Source organism: Pithys albifrons, chromosome 7 (assembly GCF_047495875.1).
Source record: "Pithys albifrons albifrons isolate INPA30051 chromosome 7, PitAlb_v1, whole genome shotgun sequence".
In the NCBI taxonomy this organism is placed as follows: Eukaryota; Metazoa; Chordata; class Aves; order Passeriformes; family Thamnophilidae; genus Pithys; species Pithys albifrons.
In genome coordinates this window covers 18,550,785-18,567,522 of record NC_092464.1, presented here as the reverse complement: position 1 = coordinate 18,567,522, position 16,738 = coordinate 18,550,785, and the positions used below count along the sequence as shown (strand labels likewise).

Genomic DNA, 16,738 nt, shown 5'->3' with positions numbered 1-16,738 from the left:
GAGCAGCCACGTGGATTATGTCGAACCACTAGGAAAATGACCATTTTTCATAAGATTAATAATGCTGAGAAAGGAAGTGCAGGCTCTTTCTTTGAAGACAGCTGTTCAGTGGAGAAATATAATCCTGGGGACAGCTCATGGGAGCCGAGTCTTGCTCTGGTTTGTCAGCACAGCCTCTATGCCAGTTTGGGCAGTAGTGGCAATGTTATTGCCAAAAGGCATGATGCTGAACTTGCGGAGTGTTTCTATTATCAATTTTCTTCCTAGTGACCTGGTGAAAAAGAGGAGGGTACACATGAAGCAATGAGAAGTGGTTGGATGCACCAGATTTTTCTAGCCTGCTGCTGACATGGTACCTCAGAAAGCAGTCTGCAAACTTGTATCAGGAGCTTTATGCCCTTCTGTCTGTCCTGGTCTTGTAAGGAGCCCTTTATTTCAGGGAAGTAAAAATCTGAAGAATTTTGAAGGTGCCTCATGTCAGAGGAAGACATGTACTTCAGTTCAATACCCCAGAGTACTTTGTCTGGCTCATAAATTTACTCGCAATTACAGCATTGTTTATTTTATTGAGATGGCTTATAAATAAGTATTTCAGGCAGAGCAGCAGCTCACTACTGTCTTGACTATTCCTTGCTCACATCTGAAGAACTGAATAAAAATCCCACAGGTACATAGCTTTTGTGCAATGTTCTGTGTATAATGCCACAAACCAGATCCAAATACTGTTACTGTATATTTGTGCAGATGTGCTTGTTTCATGAGTGAACTATCACAGTGTTCATATTAATATTTTTATGTTACTTTTTTGTATGTCCCACTTATAGTCTTCCATGATTTTCAGTTCGCTGCAGAATTTAATAATCTGGACAAAGACTGGTGTCTGTGTGGAATGGAATAGAATAGAATAGAATAGAATAGAATAGAATAGAATAGAATAGAATAGAATAGAATAGTTACAGTTGGAAGGGACCTACAACAATCATTTTGTTCTAACTGCCTGACCAATCCAGGGCTCACTGAAAGTTAAAACATTGTCCAAGTGCCTCTTAAACACTGACAGGCTTGGGACATCTAATGTTTTGTGTCTTGCTTTGGAGGTCAGGTGCAAGGTCTGGGTCTGACTTGGAGGAAGGAGAAAAGCAGATCTTGGTTTTTAGCAGTCAGCAATTACTCTTTCTATGTATAATATAAAACTTCACACTTACAAAAGCAACAACATACATATTTATTGATTTGTTGTTCAAATGTCACCCTCTGAGTGAAAGGACTATAACCCTCCTCCTTCCTGCCCCAATCAACCCTGGCTCTTGCATGCAGTTTTTAAGTCACATCTAGTGGTTGTGGTCAATTCCAAGGTGGGGAATTTAACATTGTATATCCTGCTTGCGGTTTAATTTGATAAATAACTAAATAATTTACATTCGTTCTTCATAATTGTTCTTTCCTTTTTTTTTTTATTTGTTAAGTTTTAACTTTAAAGTTTCAAGTCTTTATGATGTGGTAATTGTATCACCACGTTTTTACTGATGTCAGATATATACAAATATAGATATGTATGCTTTGAAACCTTCTTATACTACATAGTTCAACAAGACATTTGTAAAACTTGCACGGTCTAACCACTGAACATACGAAGGTTCAAAGCACTCATGCTTCCATGCTGCTGGCAAAATAAGAATGGTTCTTGAATAAATTCTACAGAGAACTACTGTTTTAAAATGGAGATTCTTGTGGTTCTGTGGAAAAAAAATGTTCCACATAGAACAGAAGCTGTAGTTAATATGTTTCAGTTCCGCTATAAACAGAATATTAATGTTTTCAAAAAACTACACATTTTTCGAGTTCTGGGTGATAGCCATTTTCTTCTAAATAGCAGTTTTTGTATCACACTCATGCATAAAGCAAGAAAGTTGAAACAGTCCAAATCACATCTTCAGCTTAAAAACATAGCTCATCCACCAATAATGCTAAAGCCACAAACACACAAAACTGCTTGTCATCTGGTACCTGAACCTGGTCTTGGAGAACTTGTGTAATAGGAGTCTCTCCTCAAATAGTGAAGGTTTCACTTTAAAATCTTTTTAAAATCACTTTAATATGCAGTGGAAAATCTGATTTTAGATAAAACAGAAATATTGTCATGTAAAATTAGTTTAAGTAAAGCCTTATTTTATATGTAGTTTGTAAAATGTTGGAGTTTTTTTTTTTAAACTGTGATTCACTCAATTAGACTATGCATAAGGCTCTCATTTAACAGTTATATCAGGTGCTAGACCAAAGAAGCTAAAAAATAATATCCAATTGATGTACGTAAAATGGATACCAAATAGTTTGTTCTCTTATCAACAGTAGGATTTATGTGTTTTTCTAATGCTTAAAATTCCCTTCCTCTTTGTCTATTCACGTGTTTAAAGTTACACTCTAGCCTTGAAATACCTCTGCAAACACTTAACACTGCGTAAAGAGCTGGTTCTGGGCTGTGCTCAGTCGCTCATCCTCTCTCTCCATCTCACCTACAGCTTTGCATGCTGATTATTGTCCTAGCTCCGCTAAAGACTGATATTTTGTGTCACCTTTAGTTTAAACAACAACAAAAAAATCATGATTGTAACTGAGTCAAATATCCAAATGGACAGGTAGTTTGTCGGTATGCACAGACTGCAGTGTCCTGGCTCCCATGGACAGGGGCACAGTCAAAGGAAGGAATCATGTCCTCTGCTTAGCACTCATTGATCCTCACCTGGACATTGCCCAGTTTGGTGCCCTCCAGCACAGGAAACTCACCAAAAACCACAGAGGCAGTGGGGCTGAAGCAGCTGCCCCGGGCAGAAAGGAAAAAGGACCAGGGCTGGCTCAGTGGGGTCAAAGGCACCTTCGGGGAGCCTTGCAGAAGCCCTTCAGGTCACAATGAGGAGGGGACTATTGCTTGCTACAGTATGTAGTGAGCAGCCAGAGGCAACAGACAGAAGTTGGAATGAGGGAAATTCAGAATAAGGAAAACCTTTTTCAGCCTGAGGAGGGTGAAGCAGAAGAACACATTGCTCTGTGGGGTTGTGCAGGCTCCATCTTTGGAGCCTTTCGAGGCCTGAGTAGTCTGGTCTGACCTTGCATCTGCCCCTGTGTCAGCAGGATTTCCTAGGTGAAGGGTTTCCCACAACTCAAGCCTTGCTGCTCTGCTCTTTGGTGGGCATTCATTTTAATTTCTTCTCCTCTGTGTCTTTAGTACCCTGGTTTCTTGCAAGGTCTTCTACACCGCTCCCACCCTGATCACAAAGCCCTTTGCAGCTGTCATGGTGAGAGGCTAGCTGTGTATTTGCAGTGCAGGCATTCCTGAGTAATCTTCACATATCTTTCACAATTCACTGTCCCTTCTTTTGAGTCTGGGTGGTGTTGCTGGTTATCTTAAAAGTTGCTTCGAAGCTTCAGAGTGAATGTAAAGTGAATTTACTTGAAGAGACATGGGGTATTTTCTTCTCATTTCTTGATGTGTTGCTGTGATATGGCAGTGGCGTAACTGGCTAAACACAAACAACTTCCACGAAACAAAGAATATCTCTAGCATCTAACATGGGGTACTGCCAGCCCTGGTACCATCAAAGATTTCTGTTGCTTTCTACAAAGTTTCAAGTTAATGAAATTTTAATGAGTTGTAATTAAGGGCTGAAGAATTGAGGATCCTTTATCAAAGTTCCTGAAATCTCCTTGGTGAATAAAAGTAATGGATAAATGCAAACATATTGATTTATTCTTTACCCTGATTGGTCTTTATAAATGGAATGGACATTTACCCCCTACATTAATAAAAGATCACGTTTGAAGCTTTAATTAACTGTTCTTTGAATTCCTCATTCATCTAAAATCAACCTTTTATGACAATTATGAAACGTTTTTAAAAGTCCTTTTATGTAACATAAACTACAGAGGCATGCATTGACTTGGCAACCTACTATTAGCTTGCAAGTGGAGAGACTTAATGGCTGGAAGAAGCTACCTGCACCTGTTGTTTTTGCTGAAAAAATCACCCTGAAGTACACCATCACTCCAGGCTGCCACTCCATCATTTGTACTGCTAAGGAAATTTTTTTCTTATCAGTACTGCGTATTTTTTAGAATTGAGTAAAACCACAAGTTCCCCAAAGTCTAACTGGTTATATTTATGATTTTAACAGGGTCTTATGAGCAGTTGGTAAAGTAACACACCTCAATTTACGAATAATATTAGCTATAAAGAAAGTGTCTTAGGTAAGATTTCAGGTTGTGGTGTGTTTTTACCTCTCACAGAGCCAGTCTTGGATCTGTGCTTTGCAGACTGCGCATCTCCATTAGCACCCTGTTGAAATATGACCTTGATTTTTACATAGAAACCAAAATAAAAGGATTATCCAATTATAAACTTTCTGAAAATAATGGATGGTAATCACAACTGTGGTCAAAGAGGCTTCAGAGGATCAGATTTGTGTCATTTAAGCCTAGTTGTAAGTGAATTTTGTGCTGTCTTGGACCAGTCCTAAGGTTTGTTCAGGGCCACACTCCAAATTAAATGGAGGGATGAAAGGGGCCTCTTCCATAATACTCTGTCAGGTTTGGGAAGAGGGTCAAAGCTGCTCCACAAGGAAAATCCCCAGGGCAGTTCCTTACATTTTCACAGAACCCATTTCTGTAACAACTTAGGTATCCTCTCCTACTTGAAAATATGCCTAATGTGGTACAGCCATGATAAGTGGCAGAAGTTTCCCCCTCTGTTTTTTAATCTTAATGCCTGCCCCGTGCTTTCTGAATCTTTGTGTCTTTCCCTGCATCTCTGACCCAAATTGCCTCCCTGTTTTCAGTAGGTTCCCTAGGCTGTCCCAGGCACCCACAAGGCTTCCTCACCATCAAATCTCCAGTGTGCCTGGTGGGTGATGTCACACTGCAAACTGCAAGGCTACCTTTTTGACAAGCTTTGTAATGTATTTAGAACAGTAAAACGTAATGCTCAGTTCAACAAATGGCAAGAACAACCAAAGGAGCAACTTCTAACTGTCTGGTGGCTGAGAAAGATGGAGCCAAGGCTGATGTAGAGTATAACATTACGTTACACATTAACAATACTGTAAAATAAGCCTAGCTCTCTTAGAAAGAATAGGATTAAATCCTGAATCTGGACCAGACTCTTGTTATGTGGTTAGGTTCTGCCAAATTAAAATTACCTGTGTAATTACATTTGAGTGTAGAACCCTAAATAGGTGGCTTTAATAACTCGAATGAAATTGGTGTTACTAAGGGATATGGGACTGTGATTTTATTATCTGCAGAATAGAGCAACAGAGTGGAAGAACATGGTGGATTTGTTTGTGCTGTAGAAATTGTGGGGAAGCTTGGAAGGAAAAGTTTAGGCTGACAATGTCCAAAACGTTAATCAAATAAATACTTTTCCTTTTTTTCCTGTTGTCATGTAATAGTGCTCTTCAGAAGAATTAAGGTGTGTGTCATACTGCTTGTCAAGTGGCTGTGAATGGGATTTTTTTTTAATCCAAGTTATTTCAATCTTTCTCCCATACAGACCTTTTTACTGAAAGGCATTTTAAGGACTATTAAAATGAGGGACATCATGAAGGGTTGCTCTCAGAATTTGTAACATAAATTTTTAATAGCTTCTGAATTATTCTGTTTATTTTATGGTTCATATAATAACGTGGTAGATTTGGTGGTTGTATTTCAGTGCAAGGAATTCAGGTCAGACTTGCTGAAACCTCCCTCATAGCAAACTGCTGCCCATTAAAAGTACAGGAATGTTTCCTGGAGGGGAGTTACTGTCCCCCTTCCCATTCTTCTTTTCACCTATTTTCTTTATGTCTCTTTTTATTTGCATATGTTATTAAGTACATATATCTGTCTGCTCTTTGTATTGCAGTTCTTAAAGCATCAATTTTATTTTAAGCTGCAAACAAAAACATACTGAAGTTAAATTTTTATTTTATTTGATTAATGTGTTAGTACAAATGAAAGACTTTGAACTAAGACTGTATGTTTTTACTTCTTTCAGTCATTACAGCAAACCAATATAGCATGAAGAACAGCCAGATCAGAGAACACTGGTAGAGCACAGTAAATAGTGTGCTCTTTGGGTAACACAAAATGGATCCTAAACATCATTTTCCCACTTTTCTTCATGGTTCTAGGCAGGAATGCTGGTCGTGCAGTGTCCTCTTTTATTTTAACTTGTGCTAACCTACTTTACAAATGACTATTGATATTTTTTAAAAGGAGATTTTACATTTATATATTGCACTTGGCATGGTCACTGGTTTTCTTTTCATTTAGAAAATAGTTTGGGGTTCTTAATAACATACTTCATCAACCCTTATATTTTATTGTTAGGGTTATTAGTTCTTTTCAAGGTTTTTCCTAGCTGGAAGGCCTACTCTTTCAGCTTTCTTTGCTTCATAGCCCTCTACTAGGGTCTCTTGTTTGATCACTGTATTGGATTTTCCTTTTATGTTCCTGTGGAGCAATGTTTGATGATGGAGGTTGGAGGAACCACAAGGGTAACCTGGATAGCACCCCAAATATCTGACAGAAAAAGAAAAGAGCAATTGCTGCATTGCTAAAGCATGCTCTGTGCTGCAGCATTTTCAGTCTTAAGTGCTAGTAATTGGGACCATTTGTTGTCATTTATGTAAAGAAAGTAATGAATCATCAAATATGCAAAGCAGGACATGAAGTCATCTGCATAAAATCTCCAGATTTCAGAACATTTAGTCTCTACGAGTATGGGTAGATTGTAACCAAGAAATATCTTTCCAGATGGCTTGAGCTGGTGAGGATGCACTGCCTGCACTTTTTTGGAGTTGTGGTAAACTCAGACTACTTGAGCCATCACATATAGCTATATAAACACAGGTAACTGGAGTAGCAGATTTTTATTGTTGTTTTAACAAACATGTTCATATGTCTAGAGTTGCTCAGACAGCAAGGGATCAAGCATCTGACTGTTACAGACAATTTACTCAAATCCATGCAAGTCAGCATTATAAGGCACTTGTTGTTGTAAGGACAAGAAAGTGACAGAAGGGATTGCACTCGACACAGAATCACAGAATATGCTAAATTAGAAGGGACCCACAGGGACTATTGAGTCCAACTCATGGCCCTGCCCAGGACCCTCCCCAAGAGTCACATCATGGGCCCGAGAGTGTCATCCAAACACTTGAAATCTATCAGGCTTGGTGCTGTGACCACTCCCCTGGGGAACCTGTTCAGTGCCCAACCACCCTCTGGGTGAAGAAGCTTTTTCTAATATTCAACCTAAACCTCCCCTGGCATAACTTCAGGCCATTTCCTTGGGTCTTGTCACGGGTCACCATAGAGAACTGATCAATGTCTGTGCCTCTTCCTCCCCTCAAGAAGAATACAAGTTACTTGAAATTTTAACACGAAAGAGAACCTTGTGTGTCAAATATGTTGTACTGAGTTAAGTAACTGTGCAAAAAGTAAAGCTTGCTGTAGTGTGAAGATGCACATCTTTAATTGGGCTTAAGGGAAAGAGTCTTTTTGTCTTTTCTGTGGTGGTGAAAACCACACAAAAATCACAGACAGCTGATCAGATTAGTTTCTTGATATAATCATTAACAGGTAATTGAGAAATATTGCATCTCACAAATAGACAAATAAATTTTTTATTCTGCAATTGGCCAGGTCATCCCTCCCAGGCCTGCTCCTGAGGACACTGGCTTGGCAGAACACTTTCTGTGCCTGTCTGCAGTTTAGATGATGTCTCTGACTATTTTTGCTTCAAAAAAGCACCCCCAAATGGTATTGTAACCTGACTATAAAGAGTTCTGTATCCGCTTGTTTGCCTTCTCATTTGCATAGACATGTGGAGATTTTTCTTTACATCCAGTGTCTGTGGTGGAAAAAGACTGTGATAGTCCAGCCAAGAGTGCCAGAGCTACGGCTGCCCTAGACAGCTGTTGCTTCTCAGCACCATCTTCAGAGGACAACCGTTGTCTTCCTGTTCTCTTTTCTTTTTAGTTTGCTCCTCCTGATGAGAGCATCCACTGCAGCACCCATCCCTGGTTTAATTAATGGGACTTTGGTGTATGAGGAATAGTTTAAAATACTTCATAATGGGCATGAGTGAATTACCTTCATGCCTGACGTTTGTCCTTCTTTCAGTCACCTTTTTACTTTCTTTTTGTACATTTTTGCCCCCACGTGGATGATGTAGAACTTCAGGATGAAAGAGGAATATTGAAACAATGAAAATGGCCTATCTATGCCTTGACCATATAGGCAGGATTCTGTCAGTCAAGGATTGTGTTTGTCTCCTGGCATATCCAGTCTGCTCTTGCTTCCTGTTTCCTCTTCTGTTCATTCCAAGATTGCTTTCAAACCATCATAAGGGCTGACTTTCTGTAAGACATATTTTACCGGTTGTAAAGCTTTAGGCTCTGCATGTTGTATATTTGATGGGTTACAGCTCTTTTAAAGGTTATTCTTTTTTTAAGAGGTGGTCATTTGAAAATGATGATTCAAAAAGCTAGAGAAGCTGTAGGAACACAAAAGAAAATTAGCAAATAACATTTGAAACTAACATTTGCTCCACAGTAAAATGTCAGTGTAGAGTTTCAAGTTGTTTCTCTCCCTCTCCTTTTTATAGTGGCATAGCCATTGTATAAAGGCTAAGTCTTTATAACCACTTGTAAAGATGAAGCCAGACATAGTTTCATTTACATAATTTCAGAAGAGATTTTGAAACTTGGAACACTTTTCTCTTTTACTAAAACCTATTATAAAACTTCTATAAATTTGGCAAAGGATATTTTTGTGCACATCTTTAAAATGCTTTAAGAATCTAATCTGAAATAACTGCAGATGTGGAAGGCAGTATTCATATATTATTTAACAATAAAGTAGTAATAGAGATGATCTGCTGTGATTTATAGCTAAGGAGTATTCCTTTAAGAACATATTGAGCCTAAGTTCTTACTTGATTTGATTAAAACATCAGAACAAACGAAACAGCTTTGAATCAAGATTGTATAAATTTTAGCTCTTTTAGTCATTACAGCCAACCAGTATAGCACCAAGAACAGCCAAATCACAGAACACTTTGGTAGAGTTTAGCAATAATGCAAATATGTAATAAATATTTGAATTTTGTGTTTTTCTGTGAGTGACTGATATATAGAAAAAGAAGTATTGCATGGGCAGCTGGTCACAGCTGATTGTTCCTCCCGGAATTGCTTAGTCGTTAACATATCTCATCAGGATGGTGAACCTAAGTCTGCCATCACAGCTGGAACCAATTGGAAATCTTAGCAACAATCCTGGCAAGCATTTCAAACGTTTGTGGCTGTGTTTGCACACAAATGCCCCACTGCTTTGTTTTTCAGTACTGTTCATCCGTTGGCTTATTTAGTTACCTGTGTGTAACTGTGCTTTGGCTTGTGTAACCCTTCAGGTGGGGAAGGGAACAAAGTGTTGTCAAAAAGCATCCTGAGGACAGAACACTACCAGGTGAGAGATAGTAGTGATGTTATTATACTGGTGCAGAATACTGGATATAGTTCAATATGTACAAACACTGTAATAGTAGGCCACAGACCTCTGTACTGAGGCAAAACACTTTGAAGATCTTGAACCAAAGCCAAATATAAGATACGGAAGTGGTAGAATAATGAAGAAAATTAACTCTGATCCTACTGATGATATTTCTGAGTTTAGGGCACAATAAGGTATTCAGATTCCACAGCTGTAAACTCTTCTATCTTTAAGAAAGTTTTTGCTATGGTTTAATTTTCTAAAATGTGACTAAAAGGAAATAAAACAGACCTGAAGGGGTTTTTTCTGTTTTAGGTTTGTTTTCTTTTTAAAGACTTGGAGCTGAGATTAAATTTTTATGGCTGAGTTGTAAATCTCTGGAACAGGATTTCCTGATAGAAATGACAACTCTGCTTTAATTATAGCATCTTCTAGGCAGCTATTATATTACAGCAGTACCCTTAACAGACTTTGCTTTTTAAGACCATATTCAAGAGTAACAGGACTTGCCATAATTACGGCTTGCTTTCTACTGGGGGGTTCACCTGTCATTGAATTAATGAGCAGGTTTCTTTTACATGGTTTATTTTCCCGGGAAGAATGTCTTTAGATTTGTGTGAAGTGTTTTAAAATGAGTCTCAATATACTGAATGTGAAGCATCTTCTGTATCATGCAACTATTTCAGAAATCATATATGGAAAAATAAAGCACCAGTACATAGTTCCTAGAAAACTTTAACACCTGCAAAATTAACTTGTCACTAATTTTTCATGCTTCAGTTACTAGAAAATGTACCTCTCTGAAGCTTTAACCTTTTTTTTTACTATTACATTACATACCTATCTGTGACCTGCATCTGAAATTGTTTTCATCACCGATCTTGCTTTTTTGGTGCCTATACATTTATTTCTCATTTTGTGCTGAAAATGTTATGCCATCTGCTTACTTGCGTAATTTTGTAAAGAGAAGACTTCATTAATTTGCGGTTTTAACTTCTGCACCTGCAACTTCCATTTATTGGTGTAGCAGTTTTGCCTGTCAATAGTTTAGAAAGAGTCTCTGCTGGAGTTGAAATATTTGTGTGTTCATGCCTTTCTCCCTTTAGATAGTTGCAGGCCAAAATAGGAGAGGGGATTTGGTGAGGCTGAGAAAACACCACATCCTGAACTGTACAGCATCAACTCCCAATTTTTCCTGCTTCACATGCGAGGGATCCTCTCCCCTCCCCAGCTCTTTACGTGCAAATGTAAACTAGAACTTCATGGGTGCCCAAAAAAGGAAATTTCAAGCATTTGTTTGGATTAATAACTTCTATAGTCATGTTTCTTTTATCCCAGAGGGCACAAACATTACTTATGTTAATAGCGGTATCATAGCCTATCTAATCTCCTATGGTAAAAATGCCTTCTGTTAGCTAACTTAACAAATTTTTGTTGTCATATTTCAGCAGTAGTTTATTGTCTAGGCAGGAAAGAGGAGAGGTTAGTTTTGAAACTAAGGGGACATAGTTTTAAACAGTATATAGAAAGCATATCGCTTTCTAAAAATACTACTTGTTTAGATATGGAGAGCAGCATGGACAGCAGTGTTGGTTCCTTAATATTAATTTCTACTATGTGAGGCAGTGACAGAGTTCATTCATTGACCCAAAGCTGTATGAATAGTTCTACTGCACTTTATGAAAACCTGACAAACTGAACTGTTTTTTGCTTAATGGCATGTTACATCAGTATGATGTCTCTACCTAGCTGAAGTTGGCTGTCTGAAATCTAAGAGAAAAGGGGTTGGATTTGTTCTGGACTTTTTGTTTGGGTTTTTTGTTTGTTTATTTTTGGGTTTGTGGATTGGGGTTTTTTAATAAGGTAGTTCAAAAGAGTAGCTTGGGGCTTCAAAAAGCCTCAGAGCTGATGAAAGACTTGACTTGCTCCCTGGGGAGCTTCATTAAGAACCTGTGGTGGAGGGGGCGGGATGGCAGGAAGAGACCTGCCCCACAGTTGAGTGGAGCCCAGGCCTTCAGGGGAGCTGGGCTGGGAAGAGAGGACCTGTGCAGTTGGGATGTGGGTGATGGGGAGCTGGCAGCAGCCCTGCTTTGCAAGCTCTCATGGTGTTCTATCCCATGGGTGTACTGATTTATGGGATCTACATCCAGCCTGAAACACAGTCAGTTAAGCAACCCCAGCTTATGTTCTGGGAGGGTTTATTTTGTGGGCTTGGGATGTTTTGGGTTGGTTTTTTTTTTTGTGTGTGTTTTGGGTGTTTTTTGGGTTGGTGGGGTTTTTCAGTTGTTGTTTACTTTTCTTTCAAAGGTTTGAGGCTTATAGTTGAAATCACCATCTTCACATCTCAGAGCCTTGAAAACAAAAACCCACTATTTTTGGGAACATTGTGCCACACTGCAAGGGGCTAAAAGGGAGTTATGACCAGAAAGGAAACAAATCCTCCCAGAAACAGCAGTCAGGCATGGGATAGTTTAATTGCTGGGAGAAAGGTTGGACATCTACTAATTGAAAGATTTAAAAGTGTTTAAGCTTCCAGATCATAAATAGCCTTTAAATAAATTTGATAATACAGAAGGACAGAACAGTGGGGGATGGGAAGGCATTTCTGGAGGTTGCCTAGTCCAACTCCCAGGTTCAGGCAGGCTCAGCTACAGCATGCTAGTCAGGGCTGTGCCTGATTGGGTATTACTTATCTCCAAGAATGGAGACTTCATAACCTCTCTGGTCAATCTGTGCCAGTGTAAAAAGCCTGCTCTTACGTTCTGTTTTATCCTATATTTCAATTTGTGCTCATTGCTCCTTGTCCTGTTGCTGGACACCACTGAGAAAGTCAGGCTCTATCCCCATTCATTCCCACATGAGATGTTTATGCACAGGGATAAGATGCCCCTGAGTCTTCTCTCCTCCAGGCTGAGCAGTCATGGCTCTCTCAGCCTCTCCAAAGAGCTTCTTTCTTGTCAAAAACAAATGTCCTTCAGTGCAGAAGTGCCACCTTGGCATCCAAATGGACAACTCAGGGCACACACCTTTCCTGTCAGAAGCTGAAGGATAATGGTGCTCTTTTCCTGTCTCTTGATGCAAGACAGAGAGCCTTAGGAAAATCTTGAATTCACTATGTCCTTGCTTTGCTTAGAAACTAAATTACTGGAAGTTTACAGGTAACATGACCATCTGGTTAGACTCTCCTTCATAGATGAGATTGTTCTTTCTATGAGCAACCTGTGACAAGGGTGCTTAGTTTTGGCCAATGTGCAATGTGCAGCAATCCCAGTAGGATTTTGCTTTAGCAATATTGATTAAAAAATTAAATACTGTTTTTGTTGTCACTCAGGGCTGGATTTTATATCAAAATTTTTCTGTGTTTGGAAAAATTAAGATATGCCTGTTTAGTGTCAGAGGCATTATTGTCACTGGTTAAAAACTCCTCGTAAACATACAGTATTTGTGTATGCTTATAAAATGAGAAATTATAATGGAAGGTATTAAAAATTGCAGTTGGTCAGACAGTCTGAGATCTTAATAGAGAATGATAGTACTTAGGTTAGGTATAACTGGGCTCTCACATACATACTGGCTTTCACTTTTTGTCTTCTTTCTTCACTCATTCCTCACTCCAGTTACACGATTTACTCTCTGTTCATCATGTTGTTTCACTCTTGTTGCTGTTCTCCATCTTCTTCTGCATGACCTGCTGTGCCTGAGCCCTGCTAATGAGCCCAGTGTTACTCTCATGTCTGTCAAGTTCCTCCTTGTGAGCAGAAATCTTCCCACTCACTTGGAGCTCCTACTGTATTGATAAAACAATATGCAGAATAATATCATGACAAGGCTTGCTGTATTGCACTTTATCTGTTCTGGTCTTGTTGGGGCAACAAAGCAATAGATAATGTGCTTTATAGAGAAAGCATAAACAATTACCTATTTAATGTGGGGCTCTTGGGGGGAAAAAATGGAAATAACTTGCAGAAATATTTTACTGCATTGCACAATTGCCATCTCAGAAAATGAGAAATGTCTGTAATAATTCAGGCATATTTTGCTGCCTTTTGCTTGTTAAGCGTTTCTCGTAAATAGCTATTAGTACTTTAGCTCATGTAATATTGTTTTATTTATGTTTGTTCGAGTTTTGAAATAAAATGGTCCCTCATATTGTGTTATTGATACAGCATACTAGTTGTCTGGGATATTAAGGAATACATTTTAAAATTCAGAGTGAAGATTTTGCTGTAACTGTAGCTGTGATGTTTGCTTTGTTTGCACTGTGGTTTTTTTCTTTAGAAGTTGTATCCAAAATTACGGTGAATGGAATTTTCTTTTCATGTGACCACATATTCTGCGTCTTGGCAGCATTCACAGGCACAGAGCTAGCAAAGAAAGTTAGGCAGGATTTGCCTAGGCATTTTCAAAAAAGAGCAACCAGGAACTAAGGTTTGAAATAATGTAGCCTGAGGTCAGGAATTTTTTCTTTAGAATCAGTAAAGGACGTGGTTATCTGTAGTGTGCAAGAAGCCTGGGCTTTTTTAGGTGTATATGTATCAGGGAAAGAGGAAAGTCAAATGGGCAATATTCTGTGCAGTGTTACTTCCTAAACAATGCTAGCCTATAATAAGGGATTTGGGCCATTCTTCAAACAGAGATGGTATTTGCTGTCAATCTTTCATTTCTTTTGGTGAGTTAAATAATACAATGCTAGGAGAATATGCATCATTTAATCCAATTTAAGCTTGCACTGTGTTTAACTCAAAGACAAATGGGTTCTTGACATCAGGCATTTACCATATAGCACTGAAGCAGTGTGGGTTTGGTGCACAGTGGAGAAATCTGCTAAAACAAGAAAACGTTTGTTTGAGAGAGAGGGTTGGGAGAGGAATGCAGGAAGGTCCCACTCGCGGAGGTAACCCCGTGCCTGGGTGGTTTTTCACGTTGTACCTGTGTAGGTGGAGCATTCCCCTTCTGCTTGGCTGCTGCCCCGCACACTGGGAGCTTGAGACAGTCCCTGGAAGAGCACCTACTTCCCACAGCGTGGTTGGGACTCAGCACCAGGACAGAGTCATCTGTTTTACCCCAGCACACATTTACATTCCACAGGTCTGGGAAACTGCGTGACCACCCAATGCTTGGTGTTTAAAACTGATCGGACTGGCAGCAAGCACTTCACATCCAGCTGCGCTGCACACACAAACTCCACAGCCTCTGTGCTGGAAAGTGAGCTGGGAAGGATTTTTTTTAGAAATTGCTTTTGGAGCAGGTGCATTCCTGCACAGGCAGAATGTCCAAACCCTCTCGCTTGGCTCGACCTTTGTCAGCTAATACAGCTTCTAAATCGCCTTTGTCTAGGAAAGAAGATTTTAACAGCCGAACACGAAAAATTAGGCTAGGTGAAAAGATTTTGAGAGCTGGCAGCGAAGGAAACCTGGTTAAACAGCATCAGCAAGAGCAGGTGGAAATTACAGAAGGGCTTGTGCCACGGAGGGCTCCTTTCCTGAAAGGTAACTGGTTACTTCATGCTGTAAAAGAAATAATCAAATGCATTTGCAATTACTGTGCTTTTAATAGATCCCAAACATCAATTCTTGTTTATTAGGGTATATGTGTGTATATGTGTGTGTGTATTGTTTCTAAATGGCAGATACTTGTACATAAAGCATTTGTTTTGAAAATAAAAGGGCTCAAAATATTTTTGTTGTTCATTTGTATCTGAGTGCTGTATAGAAGCTAAAAATGTTGGGGTATTGAAGTGGTAAATCACAATCTTTCACAGTCTAAATATGACACTGTATTGGGAAGCTTTATTTGAAATTATAATTTGAAATTATTATCAAGTGCGAGAAAAATTAAATAACATGAGAAAATAGACATCAGTGCAGGCACAGAATCTTTCAGCCTTGCAAGTAAAACTCCTCTTCATGGATCCTAACAAGGCAGCTGGGAGTTGATTTCTTGTATAAAAACTAAACAGATCAAGTGTATTTGGAAAGGCTTAGATGCTTTTAGAATGCAAACAAATGTGGAGGATAATATAAGATTACGATCTGCTTTCACTGATCTGTTGAGCAATGGGCTGTAGGAATATTACCACTGCCTCTTTTTTACTTAGTTCTTGTGACAGTACTCCTTAGGACTGCATTTAAAAGTAACCATTTAATCTGCATGGTGAAAAATGAGGGTAAGTTGCCATTCTAATCAGGAAATAAAAGTAGTAGTATTCAAATTGGACTTTTCACAGGTTTTATATTGAAATGTGAATGAGAAGCAGAATCCTTTCAATCCAGAATAAAAATTGCTGTCCCCCCATCCGAAATCCATAGGAAAAAGACGTGTAAATTGTAGACCTTTGTAACTTGAAACTGTACTTTGATTTCACACACGTGACATTCAAGGTCACAGTTTTTATTCCCAGCTGAATAAGGTTTAAAAGGGTTTTTTCCCTGCAGTATGACTTTTATTATTTCACAAAGAAGGGAGAAGTGATGACACCTAGTCTTACTTAGGGAGATGGATGATCTGTTTGTTTCTACAAAGGAAACTGGGTCTGAAGCACTTTATTAAAGGCAGAGGAGAGCAAATAGAAAAGCTGGAGGTGGGAGGACTTAAACTTCTGGTCTCACTCACAGAACATCTTGCTTATTTACCAATGTAATGTGGAAACTCATTTTTGATCTTGCTATGTATGTAAGACATTAAAACCTTTATTCCAAAAGAAGCAGATGTACAGTTCTTTCTGCCCTGTTAACCAGTATTTATTGATGCCATAGTTAACTGCATTTCCCAGTCAAGTTTTTAAAATTTGAAAATTTTCATAGAAAACCCTGTAACTATGATTTTAACCAAGCTAATGGTTTTCAAATGGTAGCTTATTCCCTTTCTATTCTCTCATTTATTTGGTGCATTGAGGAAAGAAAGTCATGTAAGATTTACAGAATAGCAAGTTGTCCTTTTAAGGGATGTGATCTTTATGGCACTCTCACTTCCTGCTTTTATGCATTTTATTTAGATGTACTTGGGCTATATACTGCTTTGCAACTACAAGCAAGGGCTGTACTCACTTCTTAGTGTTTTAAGTTAATTTTGTCTAAAAGAGAAACCTGGTGGGTATCAGTAGTGCTGCAGCCTGGCATGTGCTTTTAGTATTTATAGCTTACACTTACTGCCTTCTTGAGCATGAATTAATCCCTGTTAAGTACCAGCTTTCTGCACTGGGACAATTGGTGTA

The 16,738-nt window shown here is 38.8% G+C and overlaps 1 protein-coding gene across 9 annotated transcripts in view; it reads left to right on the top strand.

Moving 5' to 3' along the window:
* KIAA1217 (KIAA1217 ortholog) overlaps window positions 1-16,738 on the top strand; it is a 351,226-nt gene that overhangs the window by 108,980 nt on the left and 225,508 nt on the right. For 2 of the 9 annotated variants that reach the window (XM_071560141.1, XM_071560140.1), the window contains exon 1: window positions 14,666-15,014. The exons of 3 other annotated variants lie outside the window; for them this stretch is intronic. In XM_071560141.1, the coding sequence (XP_071416242.1) occupies window positions 14,795-15,014 (220 nt within the window). In that variant the 5' untranslated portion in view covers window positions 14,666-14,794. Of the gene's footprint in view, window positions 1-14,662; window positions 15,015-16,738 lie in introns of those variants that run through there. 4 more of the 9 variants (XM_071560128.1, XM_071560127.1, XM_071560144.1 and 1 more) reach the window with 3 other exon arrangements.